Source organism: Aspergillus lentulus, assembly GCF_001445615.1.
Source record: "Aspergillus lentulus DNA, contig: Alt12, strain: IFM 54703, whole genome shotgun sequence".
NCBI classification, from domain to species: Eukaryota; Fungi; Ascomycota; class Eurotiomycetes; order Eurotiales; family Aspergillaceae; genus Aspergillus; species Aspergillus lentulus.
In genome coordinates, this window is record NW_028322115.1 from 1,311,908 (window position 1) to 1,327,819 (window position 15,912).

Sequence of the window (15,912 nt, forward strand, 5' to 3'; positions counted from 1 at the left end):
GGCTGTCGTCCGGCGCTGTCGTGTTGATTGTCGCAGTGTCGAGAGTCGAATTATGTCGAGAGTATTCGCTTAGCGAAAACCCTACGAGTGACTGTGTGCGTCACCTGACCTTACCCCTTTGCTGAGAGCATCCGATCTCTTGGCGCTGACTGAACCTGATCCGCTTTCTCTGTCCAAATTCGGCTAGCCTAAAAAACAGTTTTGGGATTTAAGATATAATTAGTGTATTATTTGTTATCTAAGTAACATTTAGTCCATCTATCAGGAATTCAGAACATCTCAGGTCCAGTGTCCCGCAGAATGTGGACATCACGTTCATCCGGAGAGTGAGCACTATTCTTCCTTTGTTTCTTTGATCCCTTTTCTCAAGAAATTCGCTCAAGTCGCCTCAGCATTGAGCCACCGCAATTGTTTCCGTAGAGAAAATACGATGGCTGCTGTCAAAAAGCGTTTAAAGAAGCCAAGACTGCTCTCTCACACGCGCCCGCCAACAGCTAGAGCGAAAAACCCAAAACTCTCAGCAAAGGCGACCCGAAATCTCATTCGATCCCATCATCGACTTTTGAAATCTCGAGCCCAGGCATTAAAAGCAGGCAACCAGGACCTAGCCCGGGAGATCGATGGGCGGATCCAAGCAAATGGTGGCCTGGAGAGCTATCAACTTGCCAGCAAATTGGGACAGTCGTTGGAACGTGGCGGCGACTCGAGTAAAGTCCTTGTGGATTGGATTGCTCCGAGCTTAGCTCAGTTGAAAAATTCGCCTTATAAGCTACGAATGCTTGAAATTGGGGCTCTAAGTACGGAAAATGCATGTTCTAAAAATCAGTACCTTGATGTCACGAGGATTGATCTGAATGCTCAGGAGCCAGGCATCTTGAAACAGGATTTCATGGAGAGGCCTCTTCCCCGCGCCGATGATGATCGGTTCCACATCATCAGTCTGTCTTTGGTGCTTAACTACGTTCCAAATGCAACAGGGAGAGGAGATATGTTGAAACGTTGTGTAGAGTTCCTGACAGAGACACCCCCGGCTGGCTCCTCCATCACCATCCGACCTAGCCTGTTTCTGGTCTTGCCGTTGGCTTGCGTCAAAAACTCGCGGTACCTGACGCCGAGTAGGTTGCAAGAAATATTGTCCAGTATGGGATTCACATTGGCAAAGAATAAAGAGACGTCGAAATTGATATTCCAGCTCTGGGAGCATGACCGACGTGGTAAGCCTCGGCCGTTCAAAAAGGAGATTCTAAATCCTGGGAAGACGCGAAACAATTTCGCTATCAATGTTCAATAAGAAAGGATGCCATGTCCAGGGAAACAAAGGCTATTAAAACCCTGCTCAATTCGCAAAAATCATGCCTTGTGGCAAAAAAGCCCAGGCAGTTCCAATGATCGCCATGACCGATGATGTGACAAGGAGAAACCAGTCCAGTATACGTTCGCCCATCCCGATCTCCTTACCGAAAATCTTCAGGTAGAATGCGAGAGGCAGTATGATGCAAATTGTGAAACATAATGCGGACCCCATCAAGGCCATGATTTTGTCGAAGGATGGGAATACGATAGCCATAACGACAATTACAACCACCACAAATATGCGTATGGTGGCTTGGAGTGATCGGCGAAGGGTTTCTGTCATCCCTTCATGACGATCAGACATCGCGTTGTGGCGCGGTTCGAGTCCACAAAGAACTTCAACAGTGGCCACTAGAGGCCGGCAGCTAAAATTACATCAGTTCCTTGTCTTGGGACGCCGAGAAGCTATCCATGAGGTTCACTCACTTCAATGGCACTTTAGTGATCGGAATGATTGCAATCAATACTATCACACAGATAGACAATGCCTGCGGATATTCAGTCGTCAACAGCACGTTGGCTGTGATTTCATCTAAGACACCATCGCCGAACATCAACCATCCCACAATAGCCATTGCGCAATCCAATGAATACTGTTGACTATGTTAGCGCTCGACACGCCGGCATGCTGCAATACATACTGTGAATATATATGTCGCCCAAAGGCTCTTGCCGTACTTATGAGGATGCCTCATGTCACGATAGATACATGGGAAGCACGAATGGGCCCCCCAAGGGGCTGAATTGAGAATAAGTCAAGTCAGCGCATGAGATTCGGACAAAGGAACTGGTAGACTCACACATAATAAGACCAAAACTGAGCGGAAGAGTAGCCCAGTTGTCAGGAAACATTGTGGTTCTGGCTGGTTGACGAAGGGAGCCCGGGCTATCTGGTTTGACCAAACCGTCAATGAATATAATGCTGACAACTGTTGATATTAGTCAATCGTGCGAGCACCGTTCAAGAAAGGAATAACATACTGGAAGTACACGACAGGATGCCTAGTATACTCGTGACACTTAGTAACCGCAAGGGAACGAAGTTTAGCGGCATAAGCATAAACCCGCAAATTATTTTCCATCGAAGGATGCTCAGACCGGGAATCAGCGCATTAAGACTGTCGGCAAAAAGCACAACTAGGGCGACGCAAGCCCCTATCAGCTCCAAACAGAACAAGAGACTCGTAACAATCCGTGCATGATGCCCAAAGCTGATGTAGGCTACATCTGCATATGTCACAAGGCTTCGGTCAACGTCTAAGCATTTAGCCAGGATCTTGGCAGTGTACGAAGTGGTCACGGCAGCGAAGAGGAGGAACGATAATCCCAGGAGCCACCCAGCGTATTTCATTGCCAGAGGCAACGACAACAGGCCGACTCCAATCAAGACATTGACCGAATTGAAAACAGTCTGCGGCACAGTAGATTGGCCTACAATGACACTCTCTCGCGTTCCATCATCGTGCTGAATCTGTTTGACAAGGAGAGGCTCACCATCGGGAACTACAGCTGCGTTGCGATGTGCCACTTGCTCCCTATGAAATTGTATTGCGTTTCTCCGAGTCGTCTCACTGATCTTAGATGAGATCGTACCGTAAGATGTCCCCAGGCTTCTATCCAATGATGAGCTAAGGATGGCGGTACTTGGAAACCCCTTTTTTGAGTGACCAGTATTACTCCCGTCCCCTTCCTCGTCACCATGCAGCAATGGCCGTGTATAATCAGCCTCCTGCCTGGCTGATAAAGAGCTTCTCGATGCAAGATCCTCATTCCACCCCGAAGTCCATTCTTCATCCGCACTAGCCGCCGCGAACGAGGAACGTCGAGGGAGGACTTCGGGGAAACAAGCGGCTCGTTGCCATGAGCGAGCAAAATGATCAATGCTGTTGGGGCCGCCCGCAAATCTGAAGCGCGCAGAGAACGAAGACGATCTAGACAAAGACGTTAATTGGAGAAAGTTCTATGAGCGAACCCGATCATGATATGTTTCACCTTTGTCTCTGCAAATCGTAGTCATTAATCGGACGGCCATCGTAGCTCGTTGAGCTGGCTTGGCTGTAGGCATCGGAATCAAAAATCCTCCCTTCATATGACTGCTGGTCATTGCCGGACAAGTCTCCGTGATTCTCAGCGGTCGACAATGATTGCTCCTGCATCGCTCCTTTTTACTTTCTCTTTTCTATTATATCCCTTCAGCCAAGTTCCTCTCACAAAATATTGGTTGGTGAATCGCCGAGGAAGTTGTACAGACGAACAGATAGAACGGAAGTCAACAAGGTATCAGTTGTCTTGGTCGTCCTGACAATAAATGTGCAGATCCTGGATTATTGAGTGCTTGAAGACTGTATCAAATGTGCCGACAAGAGCATATATATAACGAGGAGAAAGCAACTTTAGACGAATATGCATTGTAGTGTTTTAGATAAAAGCTATCTACTCCGTAGAGCAGGTTAGGTGAAGTGGGGTCTAATATCAGTTAAGTACCTTACCTATGCTGGCAGATAAGAAGCCACCGCATAACATGAACTAAAAATTAAACATCATAGATTCGGATGATACAATGGACATGGACTGGGATTAAATATTTATAAACGACAGCAGAGCATGAAAATGAGGGTAAAAACCAGAGCATCACAGGGATTAATCATGGAGAATCCTTAACAAAGCGAACCTTGACCTCTGGTATTATGCAAGTCAAAGAGCAACAAAAGAGATGACTATCAGAACCACGAGGATAGTTACCTGAGGAAGATCCAGTTCCCAAACCACGCATCCTCAATGGCCTTTGTGCATCCCTATTATTGCTTGCATGAAGTACTCCCTACCTACAAGATGGATAATATCATTTAAAGTACGTTATTGGTACAAGGCGCTCGCTGTGCCTCCAAGATTAGGCTTATGTCATCCAGGAAAAACAGGCGACGACTGACCCATATTATTATTACTCATTCGCCTTAATATTGTCTGTCCCCTGCCACCCCACGGTGCCTGATGAAATTTGCTCCAACACCCCGCTGGACCTGGACGGCAAATTGACCAGCTTTAAGGTATGTGACTCGACTGCTCCTCTCAGTCTCTTCTCTTCTTTGTTCCATCTGATTACGAATTCGTCCTTAAAAATTAAGAGGCAAATTTCTCCGACTTCTGTGCCTTCTAGCGCTAATAATAATCTTTGCCAGCATCAGACTGTCAAGTTGTGAACCCTATTCTGCCTCTGGTCGCCAATTACCGTCGCGTCGCCCAAGATGAGCGCGCCTCAGCCGAACGAAGCTGAAAAGAACATTGAAATATGGAAGGTGAAGAAGCTTATCAAGCGGCTTGAGGCCGCCAGGGGAAATGGAACTTCGATGATTTCTCTTATCATTCGTGAGGCTCTTCGCATTCACCCTTTTGCTAGATGCGTCGCTAACGTGATTCCTCAGCCCCCAAAGATCAAATCTCGCGAGCGGCAAAGATGTTAGCTGAAGAATTTGTATGTCCAGTTCCGTGGAGTCCATATTTATGTCTAACTGCTCACTGGCGGAACTGGTAGGGTACCGCTTCCAATATTAAATCTCGCGTCAACCGCCTTTCCGTCCTTTCAGCTATCACTTCTACCCAGCAACGTCTTAAGCTGTACAACAAGGTTCCTCCAAACGGCCTCGTGGTCTACTGTGGTGAAATCATCACGTCAGAAGGTAAAGAACGAAAGATCAATATTGACTTCGAGCCATTCAAACCCATCAATACCTCGCTTTATCTTTGTGACAACAAGTTCCATACAGAAGCTTTGAGTGAGCTCCTTGAGTCAGATCAGAAGTTTGGCTTCATTGTCATGGATGGAAACGGCGCCCTCTTCGGCACACTGAGTGGCAATACTCGAGAAGTCATTCAGAAGCTAAGCGTGGACTTGCCCAAGAAACACGGTCGTGGTGGTCAGTCCGCGTTGCGTTTCGCCCGTCTGCGTGAGGAAAAACGTCATAACTATGTGCGCAAGATTGCCGAACTGGCTGTCCAAAACTTCATCACAAATGACAAAGTGAACGTTGCGGGCCTGATTTTAGCAGGTTCTGCTGATTTCAAGAATGACCTCAACCAGTCAGATATGTTCGATCAGCGTCTGCAGGCCAAGGTCATCAAAGTCGTGGATGTCTCTTACGGCGGAGAAAATGGGTTCAACCAAGCTATTGAACTCTCTTCGGAGACTTTGAGCAATGTCAAGTTTGTCCAGGAGAAAAAGCTGATTGGCCAATATTTCCAGGAAATCAGTCAAGATACTGGAAAGGTCTGCTATGGTATTGATGACACTTTGAAGGCCTTGGAACTCGGTGCCGCGGAGACTCTCATCGTTTATGAGAACCTCGACGTGACTCGATATGTTCTCAAGACGTCAACTGGCTCCGAAGTCATTGTCAATACCACCAAAGCTCAAGAAGAGAACCGAGCGTTGTTCACCGACAAAGACACTGGCACTGAGATGGAAGTCGTTGAGCAGACTTCTTTCCTCGAGTGGCTTGCCGAGAACTACAAAGATTTTGGCGCTACGCTGGAGTTTGTTTCAGATAAATCCAGTGAAGGAAACCAGTTTGTGAAGGGATTTGGTGGGATTGGAGCACTCTTGCGGTACAAGGTCAACTTTGAACAGCTTGCCGACCTTGATGACGAAGATGAATTCTACGACGGTACTTCTTGAACCCTAAAAATCTTCTCATTGCATGCTAACGCAGGGCATCTGTGCAGATTGACGGTTCAGCGGCCTCGCAGAGAGCGAGGATGAACGGCCAGAAGTTCCCAACACGGATCTTTTGACGGCTCGCCCTGTCGTTCGTGAAGGCGGCTTTCATGGTGAACCCATGGCTACCTTGGCACGTACCGCGCTGTGGTCTGGACAAAATTCTATAAAGCTGCTCAGAGGTTTGTCTATAATCCATTTCCGACATCCAATTTGGTCCGGGACCGACTCTGACAAGTCGCCGCGCATCAGGGCCATCCAAGCTCCGTAACATGGTCACTGAGGCTACCTAGATTTTCCTGGGTCGGCCCGAAGTGTGCTTTGCTGAAGAATGGTGGATCTGTTGTGCAGAACTCAGCCGCTCACAAAACATGGTCGAGCTTAAGAACTAAGCTGGCGAGATTAGATTGAGATTGTTCTTTTTTGGCACAGTTTACTGGGTCAAAATTCCTTCTATTTACGCTCGTTATTTCTGCGTTCTCTATGTGACCAACGGCAACTAGCAATGCACCTCGGTATTTGCCAGAGTGGCTCTGTTCGCGATGAAACACGAAATCGTCTTCCTAAGAAAGTTGCCATTCCGTATATAGAAAATCATATCTGTGCTTTCCAGGGATGTCAGATGAGATAGCATGTACCACGTATCAAACGCTGCTAGTTGAAAGCTGGTCTTTCCAAGTGCCAAGATGCCTGCAGCCCTCAGCAACCTGCTGCATCTTATCCAGAATTTTAGTAACCCCCTGGCTATTCTGGTCCGTAGGGAATTGTTGGCATTCGACAAAAAATACATATTGCCAAGCCCTCCTCTGACTCGGTCGCGTGTTGATGCTGGTAAGATTCATACCGAATTCCTTGAATATCAACAGAGCGTCTGCCAATGCCCCTGGAAAATCCTGACGGATTCTGAACGAGATTAGAGTCTTTTCCGCAGACGATGTGAGGCGGGGTTTTAAAGCGACTGAGGGCGCCTTCACAGCGTCAAATGGAAGCCGGGTTGTACGTTCTGACTTTGTGTTCCTCAGAACGAGGAATCGCGTTGTATTGTCGGCCTTGTCCTCGATATTTTCTGAGAGTACATCTAGGCCGTGGTAATCAGCAGCAAATCGGCTAGCTATGGCACCACTGTGTTCTTGTGTCTCAAGTGAGACCATCTCAGCAGCTTTTGATGTCGAAGAAACGTCCTGCCTTTCGACGCCTTTTAGGAATTTCGCCAGAAAATTCTCACACTGACCCCATGCTTGGGGGTGCGTATAGAGCTTTGTTATTGACCTTATATCCGGTTGCGACAGGCCCTTTCGAACCAGCAGGCAGTGGTGAACTGTTAAATAATGCTCTCCGCATACATTCACATCTTCGTAGAGCCCATATCGATCTGCTAAAAGATCAAGATTCTGGACAACTGATCCGTTGGTCGAATTCTCGACAGGAATGATGGCATAGTCTGCTTCGCCCTGCTGAACTGCGGCGAAAGCATCCGCGAACGATAGGCGGGGTGACAGCTCAGCAGAAAATCCAAAACACTCAACGGCAGCCTGTATCTTCACATTAATGATGTTCGAAGTTTATGATGAGCTCACCATTCCTGACCTGATGGGAAAAAGACGCCGCAGGGCCAAGAAAAGTCACTCTGATTGCCTCCATGAATCCCTGAACCTAGCTGGTCTCCTCCTTAGACTCTCTGGAACAGTTAAGGAGGGGTTTTCCAAATTTCTCAATCAGCTGCCCCCCCGCACTGCGGGAACTTTTTTTTGAGCTCCGGCATTCTGACTTGGAGTTACTCGTAGCTGCGAGCCCATTAGAACAAACAAAACAAACAGAAACTGCAAGTTCGCTGCCACCAATGCCTAGGATATCCAAGAACACAAGTCATCTTTGCTTCCTGTTGGACTGCTCACAAGAATCTGGCATTACTAGATGAGAGCAATTACAGCCAACCTTCCATTGCCATTGGGACGGCTATACACAAGCACCAAAATGCGAATTTACTCTACATTCTCTGGAAGCTTGTGCCGGGAATTGATCGCACGACGACTTCCCTTAATATATGACTATCTTCATCCTCAACCGTCTCATCTCTTGAACCTGACTTTGGTGGATATTATTCCACACTTGCAGCAAACAGGGTACAAGCATGAGACCCTCCCCTCAATCAAGCGGCCGCCCCTCCTGAAACCAGGGCATCATTTAGTCTACTTTCCTCCTCAAGTCACTCTATCTCAAATACTCCCTGACGGTACTGATACATTGCATTTCCCGGGACCGCCATTTGTCAGGCGTCTTTGGGCTGGTGGAAGGGTTAGATTTCCCTTGATGCATAATCCTCTCCTTGATGGCAGTCGGGCTGTCTGCATTGAAACAATTCGGGACGTAATAGTCAAAGGTCACCAAGGGGAGGAAAAGCTTTTGGTCGATATAGAGAGACGTATCGGCACGGTCAAGGAAGACGAGGCAGAGGAGAGTATCAGGGGACGTTTATGGAGTGACGACGCAAATGAAGAGAGGGAGTCATCGGTTATTGAAAATAGAAGCTTAGTTTTTATGCGCCAAAAGACCACACAGCAAATCGAAACAGACAAAGGGGACTTTGAGAAGGTTCGCAGGAGAATTCAGGGTAATTGAGACCAAGCAAAGTTTTGCTTTCGAGGACGTGCTGACTGTCAGTTCTTTGACTAAAGCTCCCTCAGACGCCGAATTTCGCCATAAGATCAAACCGACCAAGGATTTATTATTTCGATTTTCAGCACTCACATTCAATGCGCACTCCATTCACCTTGACACATCTTATACCCGGAACGTCGAAGGTTACCCAACTCTCCTTGTTCACGGCCCACTGACTCTCACATTGCTTCTCACGGTTTTGCAGAGCTACTTAGTGGAGTCTAACCGCGCAATCAGTGAGATAGAATATAGAAATCTGTGTCCTTTATACGTTGACGAGGACTTAACCATCTGCGGTAAGCCCAGGTTCGACAAGGGAAGCGGGGCTTGGGATGTTTGGATCGAAGGACACAACGGTGGTCTGGCTGTCAGAGGCACTGTGACGACAAACGAGTGTAAAAGTTCGCGGTGATAGACTTTACAACTAACAATGATCACATTGTGCTTGTACCTCGGATGGCAATGAAAGTGAAGCTTGTCCCAAACTTTCGGTGCAACAATGGAACTAATTACCGTGCATGCGCCCAAAGGACCGCTCCTAAATGAGAGCTTCTCTCACCTGATCGAGAACTTGAAACTTAGCAAATGTCCTCGCCCCCAGTCAGTAGCACAGTCTGCGATGAGCGTTTGACACGAAGTCAGTAGCCTGGAAATATTGGGTCTGTATACAGACCTTGTCGCTTGTGCGGTAGTGCTTAGAAAGAGAAATATAGAGAAAGACAAACTTTGTTCATGGCAAGAGTACAGACGAAGGAAGGGTTGGGATCCGTTTCCTACCAGGCCATCTTGAGTGTGAGTTCAATCACATGTATCCTTGAGACAAACTACAGTTTGGGAATACATAGTAGGGGCACTGCTCGTCGCATAGCTCTTTATTCCATCTGACAGAACCTGCTGAAAGCATAACCACGACATTTAGGGTACCTGTCCTACATAAAGAGAAACAGAAGGTAGAAAAGCTAATATTCTGTCTGATGAAAAAGTACTACAAGAAGTCCTCCTCTGTACATGAGGTCCTAGTAAGAGGATGTAACAGCAAGTCATGAATTTGCACGTGACCCTACGGCCACTGCTGTTGGAGCTAATTTTTACTTGCTCTCAAAGAACCGAGTTCTAATAAAGTGGGTCTGTTCGTTTACCGGAATGGAAAAACTTATCCAGGTAGGAGCTAGTTCTTGCACACATTTTATTCCTCCGAAGAAAATCTCCTTCTCTCACCTTTTGATACAACTTCTTAATGACCTCAAGTTGACATTCTTCAAAAACTGCCGTTATTCTATGATATGTAAACTGTGATTCTTCTAACAACGCAGTCAGGCAGTGGGAGCCATTTTACAATTTCACTCACTAACATGGATCGTTTCTGGTCTGCTCCTCCTGTCACGAGGTACACCTACGCCGCCTTCAAGTCATTATTTTGAGGGATCCTGTCTAACGTTCGATGACAGAACGCTTACTGCTCTGACATTTGCTCAATCAGCTCTGGTTTATGGTGGCCTGCTGAGCGGCTATTATGTTGTCTTCATTCCGAGGCTGCTTTTTAGGCTTCCGCCTCAGTTATGGAGATTGTTTTCACCTTTCCTTTTGACAGGATCGGGTCTCTCCTTCATATTCGATCTTTACTTCAGTACGACTTCATGTCGGACCGGTCCTTAGCCACGCTAACCTGCCATTAGTGTATACCTATGGCAGCGCACTTGAGACAGACTCACCCCGATTCAGTTCGCCTGGTGACTTCTTCACCTACGTTTTATTCGTAGCCTTTGTTATCATGGTAAGTCTAGAGGACAAGCATCGGATGGGTCATCATCCTATAGCAAAATCACCACACTTCCTCAACGTTTCGTCTCTGCAAACCTTCTCTTTGAACCCTAGCATAGTCACCTCGCATTATCTGCCCGCCCAGCCTCAACTAGCTGAAGCGGTTCCTGGAAGCGAGGAAGATCACCCCTGCATCACTTACAGCACCTCTCTCATTGATCCTATAGGGCTGTATGCGTTGTGGGTATGGTGGGAAGACCACTGAGATAGCCATCGTGATTAAATAGTATCACGTTGGTGGTTATGGTGCCCTACATTCCATATACTCTTCTATCTGTAATGTCAATCATGAATTGTTATACTCTCTCCTGAAACCTGTTCGAATTTCTACCTTGGAAGTAGCCTTGATCAGGTACACAATGCTGATAAATCGAAGGTCACCGCAGGTTACTTCTTAAGTGGCGTAATCTTCACCTCGGGTGAGCCTAACCTGGCGGATCGTGTTCTCACCCATGCTAACTTGCGACAGCTCTGATTCTAGCATTTGTCTATACCTTTGCACAGGACAATCGGGGGAAAAGAGCAACCTTTATTATCATCCAGATACCCATCGAATACTTACCCTGGGCGATGCTCGTGCTCACTCTGGTCATGGCCGGTTGGCCGGCTGCATTGAGCGAGGGTATGGGAATCATAGCCGCCCACTTGTATGATTTCCTCACACGTCTTTATCCGACCTTCGGTGGAGGAAGAAACTACCTCACCACGCCAGCTTTCGTAAGGAGATTTTTCGCCGCATACGCCCCTAGAGGGGAATATCGGGCCTATGGAACTGCCTATCGGCCAGCGGGCCAAAACCCCCCTTCATCAAGTGGCTGGGCTTCATCCTTTCAGAGCTCATGGGGTGGAAGAGGGCCGGGGCGGAGACTTGGCGGTAGCTAATTTGTCTGACAACAGGTCCTAGAGTCCGAGGCTCTACTGTTTACTTCCTATCTTTGTCTTTGCTGATGTAGTCGATACTGCATAGTACTATGCCTGGCAGCTTCCTTATTTTAACAAGTGTCACCTCCGCTTTATTCTTGAAATCAAGAAGCGTCATTTCATTCATAATCCAGTACATCATGAATGTTCAAAACACAAAACATTATATAATGTAGACGCAGGAACGCGGCAGTCTCTTGTATAAGCGAGAGTAGACCTGGACCATGTTAGCTATCTATGCAGCGCACCGCAGCGCAGAGACTTGGGCACCGGTGTCCGAGAAAGACAATGAAATATGATGATGTGGATTACTTTAACTGAAAATCACGGGACTATCGGCCTGATTCTGAGCTTCCCGACGCTAACCTCTTTGGTAGTTAGGCCATTTGCCGCACTTCAAAATTTCCCAAAAGTTTCTTTTCTCACTAGCGCCAGAGCAAAACCTTGGTGAAGCCGGTGCAATTTTTCTTGCGCTTCTCACCAAAACGCGCCCTCACCAGTGATATTGAACTCTTGAAGCCAACTTTCAACATGGCAGTCTCAGTGGCTAAGGAAGAGATGGACTACACCATCAAGCCTGAGGCTGGTGCCTCCAACATCTCCACAGAAGAGTGGCCTTTGCTACTAAAGAATTATGACAAGCGTACGTGAATACTTGATCACATTCATGGTCCTTCGCTCTGCGGGATGACGGGGTTATTCTTGTGTAAAGTAGCTTGAACTGATTTTATCCCAGTCATGGTGAGAACCGGTCATTTCACACCAATTCCCGCTGGTTGCTCGCCTCTCAAGCGTGACCTGAAGTCCTACATCAGTTCAGGTGTGATCAACCTCGACAAGCCTTCCAATCCATCTAGTCACGAGGTTGTCGCTTGGATGAAGAGGATCTTGAGGTAAATTGTAATCTTTCTGCGCTGATATTCGGAACCAGATGCTAAAACCATGGCGTGTTTTGCAGGGCGGAGAAAACTGGTCACAGTGGAACTCTTGACCCGAAGGTCACCGGTTGCTTGATCGTCTGTATTGACCGTGCGACCCGCTTGGTCAAGTCCCAACAAGGTGCCGGAAAAGAGTACGTCTGCGTCATTCGTCTCCATGACAAGATTCCCGGTGGTGAGGCTCAGTTCAAGAGAGCTCTTGAGACCTTGACTGGCGCTCTCTTCCAGCGGCCTCCTCTGATCTCTGCTGTCAAGCGTCAGCTTCGTATCAGAACGATCCACGAAAGCAAACTCTACGAGTTCGACAATGATAGACACCTTGGCGTGTTCTGGGTCAGCTGCGAGGCGGGAACTTATATTCGAACCCTTTGCGTTCACTTGGGTCTCTTGCTTGGTGTCGGTGCTCACATGCAGGAACTTCGGCGTGTACGAAGTGGAGCTATGGACGAGAACAATGGCCTCGTGACTCTTCATGACGTCCTGGATGCGCAGTGGATGTACGATAACCAGCGGGACGAGTCTTACCTGCGCAGGGTCATCCGACCTCTCGAGTCTCTTCTCACAACCTACAAGCGTATTGTCGTTAAAGACAGCGCCGTCAACGCTGTGTGCTATGGCGCAAAGCTCATGATTCCTGGTCTCCTGCGCTTTGGTAAGTTCGGTTTACTCTTGGTGATGTCGATTTCTACCTGGTTGCTGACCGATGTCCAGAGGCTGGCATTGATGTCAACGAAGAAGTTGTTCTCATGACCACAAAGGGTGAAGCCATCGCCATTGGTATCGCTCAAATGTCTACTGTTGAACTTTCCACCTGCGATCATGGTGTCGTAGCTAAGGTCAAACGTTGCATCATGGAACGTGATCTTTACCCTCGCAGATGGGGTCTGGGCCCTGTAGCTCTGGAGAAGAAAAAGCTCAAGTCAGCTGGAAAACTGGATGTAAGTTGCTGGGTTTCGCCTTCCAACATAGGTTTTCGTGGTTTTTGTTCGCTGACCAGCGCTCAAGAAATATGGCCGAGCAAATGAGGACACCCCCGCCAAATGGAAGACCGAGTACAAGGATTACAGCGCCCCCGATGAAGCTTCCGCTCAGGCTGCACCTGAATTGACAGCTAAAGAAGACGTGGCTGCTGCCCCAACTACGGAACAGGACGAGGCGCCATCTTCACCCCAGTCCAAGATGGATGTCGATGAAACCAAGGAAGAGAAGAAACGCAAGAGGCATGAGGGCGAAACACCAGAGGAACGTGCAGAGCGTAAGCGCAAGAAGAAGGAGAAGAAGGAAAAGAAAGAACGGAGAAAGTCCAAGCAGGAGAAGGAGGACAGTGATGACAGCGACTAGACATATACTGGGACCTTATTGCTCGCTCGGATACCGGGCTTCCATGGTTGGAAGACTTTGTTGCTGCTGTGTATTTGCTTCTCGAACTGTCATACGGGCACGCTGTCTGTATCTTATTTTGTTTTCTGTTTATCGGAGTCTTGGGTTGAAAAGGGAACCAATGTTAGTCTTTCTTGTATCATTTACAACGACTGCTCTCGAGTCAGCAATCACAGAAAGAGCCTTCATCGCATCTCATTGTAATATGATTCCACCAACGTGGGTATCCAGGTAGCGTCTATGATTCAGGTATCGTCCTGGATTACCAGTGTACAGCTATCTATATAAAAATTATGTATTACTTATCTCCTCTTACTGGCGTTCGATAAAAGTACTTTGCGTTTATGTTGGAAGGGCCTTTCAGTGCCGTGACTCGTGATCTTTTCGCCGATGTTCTCCGCACCAAGTCCGCCAAGCCGATTATTTCCCCGCCGCCTGTCCCACCTGCTACATGGATGCCAACTTGTGCTGCGTCGCAACGGCTTTCTCTCTCTTTGTTATCTCACTCTAATCATAGGCTTATTATCCAAACCCCCGCGATCTCCCTCCTTCCAGGCTTAACGTAAAGAAGTATCGAATACGACCACGCGCAGACGATCCGGAAATCGTCATGGCTGCAGAGCTCACGTCAACGAAGCTCAATGCGGAGAATCATCTGCTCCTGGTAATTCCCACCACTGCCCATGTCCATACGCTGTAGCTGATGTTGGCATCTTGTGGTCGTGTAGGACCAGCCTCTTCTACGATTACCTCACGAGCTTGCACGGAGAAACTTCAAGTCTGTTCAACGACTTGTCGAGAGGGAACGGGAATATGTCATTCCCGCGCTCAAAGAGGCCGCCAATGCCTCCCTGTCAAATGGTCAGACACCGGATCAAACTCTCGCGGTTCTCGACTCTATGTTGGCTCGCATGCAAAACCTGAAACGGAAAATGGAAAGTATCCAGCAGGAGGAGAAGAAAATCCAAAACCAGTCACGAAAACGTATACAGCATCTGGAGCATCTGCACCAAATTCCCAGCTTGGCAGATGTCAAATATGACCAGTGGTCCAGGATCAGGCTGGATAGACTGGTGGTTGATCACATGCTGCGTTCCGGGTACACTGAGAGTGCTCAGCAGTTGGCCCAGGACAAGGGCATCGAAGACCTAGTTGATCTGGATGTCTTCGTACAGTGCCAAAGGATTGCTCAGAGCTTGCGCCGTGGGGAAACAAAGGACGCTTTGCAGTGGTGTAACGAGAACAAAGCGGCGTTGAAGAAGAGCCAGGTATGTGGAGTACACATGAACATAGCCGTGTCTTGAATCCAGTCTCATTCACTAACAAGCCAGACACAGTTCAATCTGGAGTTTGAATTACGCCTGCAGCAGTACATCGAAATGCTCAGGACAGGTGATAGAGGGAAGCTCATGGACGCTATGGCACATGCCAAACGATATCTTGCTCCGTATACCGAAACGCAATCAAAAGAAATCCATCGAGCAGCAGGACTACTCGCCTTCCCTCAGGAAACTAAGGCTGAACCGTACAAGGTACATCCGTCTAAACTTTGTCTTCAAATCCGCCCGTTGTGCCTGAAAAATCCAGCTAACCAATTTTCAGTCAATGTACTCATTCGACCGGTGGAATCATCTGTCTGACCTCTTCATCCGGACCCATCATGAACTTCTATCGTTGCCTTCAAGCCCGTTATTACATATTGCATTGTCTGCTGGCTTATCGGCCCTCAAGACTCCATCTTGCCATTCCGCATATACATCCTCGAGCTCCAACTCTTTATCTACCGCGACGTCCGTATGCCCCATATGCTCGACTGAGCTGAATGAACTTGCGCGTAATATGCCGTACGCCCATCATGCTAAGAGCTATGTTGAAAGTGACCCGATTGTCTTGCCAAATGGTAGGATTTACGGTCAGCAGCGGTTGCTAGACATGAGCAAGAAACTTGGCTGTGTCGAAACAGGCAAGGTGAAGGATCCTACCACCGGCGAGATCTTCGACGAGAGTGAGATGAAAAAAGTTTACATCATGTAGTTGTGGAGGTATCAGAATAACGAGGCTGTTGCATGTTTTCATATTCTCTCCTGATTTGTGTATTATTTCTCAGAAGGCACTGGAGAGGCTAAGTAC

The 15,912-nt window shown here is 47.7% G+C and overlaps 6 protein-coding genes across 6 annotated transcripts; 4 read left to right on the forward strand and 2 right to left on the reverse strand.

Annotated features, from left to right (window-relative positions):
- Positions 1–430: 430 nt before the first annotated feature.
- On the forward strand, positions 431–1,291 carry ALT_6363 (25S rRNA (adenine2142-N1)-methyltransferase; the record flags this gene model as incomplete). Its single annotated transcript, XM_033562469.2, has 1 exon — positions 431–1,291. One exon carries the CDS (start codon positions 431–433, stop codon positions 1,289–1,291), a length of 861 nt encoding a protein of 286 aa, XP_033418360.1.
- A 45-nt stretch (positions 1,292–1,336) lies between these two features.
- ALT_6364 (putative transporter) lies at positions 1,337–3,509 on the reverse strand (the record flags this gene model as incomplete). Its single annotated transcript, XM_033562470.2, has 6 exons — positions 1,337–1,718; positions 1,780–1,946; positions 1,995–2,092; positions 2,154–2,282; positions 2,335–3,284; positions 3,346–3,509. The coding sequence occupies 6 exons, from the start codon at positions 3,507–3,509 to the stop codon at positions 1,337–1,339; spliced, it is 1,890 nt and encodes a 629-aa protein (XP_033418361.1).
- A 1,089-nt stretch (positions 3,510–4,598) lies between these two features.
- ALT_6365 (translation termination factor eRF1) lies at positions 4,599–6,357 on the forward strand (the record flags this gene model as incomplete). The annotated part of the gene is made up of 5 exons (XM_033562471.2): positions 4,599–4,719; positions 4,776–4,825; positions 4,886–6,014; positions 6,097–6,246; positions 6,317–6,357. 5 exons carry the CDS (start codon positions 4,599–4,601, stop codon positions 6,355–6,357), a joined length of 1,491 nt encoding a protein of 496 aa, XP_033418362.1.
- A 351-nt stretch (positions 6,358–6,708) lies between these two features.
- On the reverse strand, positions 6,709–7,705 carry ALT_6366 (prephenate dehydratase PHA2; the record flags this gene model as incomplete). The annotated part of the gene is made up of 2 exons (XM_033562472.1): positions 6,709–7,596; positions 7,652–7,705. 2 exons carry the CDS (start codon positions 7,703–7,705, stop codon positions 6,709–6,711), a joined length of 942 nt encoding a protein of 313 aa, XP_033418363.1.
- A 4,290-nt stretch (positions 7,706–11,995) lies between these two features.
- On the forward strand, positions 11,996–13,743 carry cbf5 (pseudouridine synthase CBF5; the record flags this gene model as incomplete). Its single annotated transcript, XM_033562474.1, has 5 exons — positions 11,996–12,107; positions 12,201–12,357; positions 12,423–13,054; positions 13,114–13,340; positions 13,408–13,743. The coding sequence occupies 5 exons, from the start codon at positions 11,996–11,998 to the stop codon at positions 13,741–13,743; spliced, it is 1,464 nt and encodes a 487-aa protein (XP_033418365.1).
- A 649-nt stretch (positions 13,744–14,392) lies between these two features.
- Positions 14,393–15,816, forward strand: ALT_6368 (FYV10 family protein; the record flags this gene model as incomplete). Its single annotated transcript, XM_089600061.1, has 4 exons — positions 14,393–14,446; positions 14,511–15,050; positions 15,114–15,314; positions 15,385–15,816. 4 exons carry the CDS (start codon positions 14,393–14,395, stop codon positions 15,814–15,816), a joined length of 1,227 nt encoding a protein of 408 aa, XP_089455523.1.
- Between the last annotated feature and the right edge of the window lie 96 nt (positions 15,817–15,912).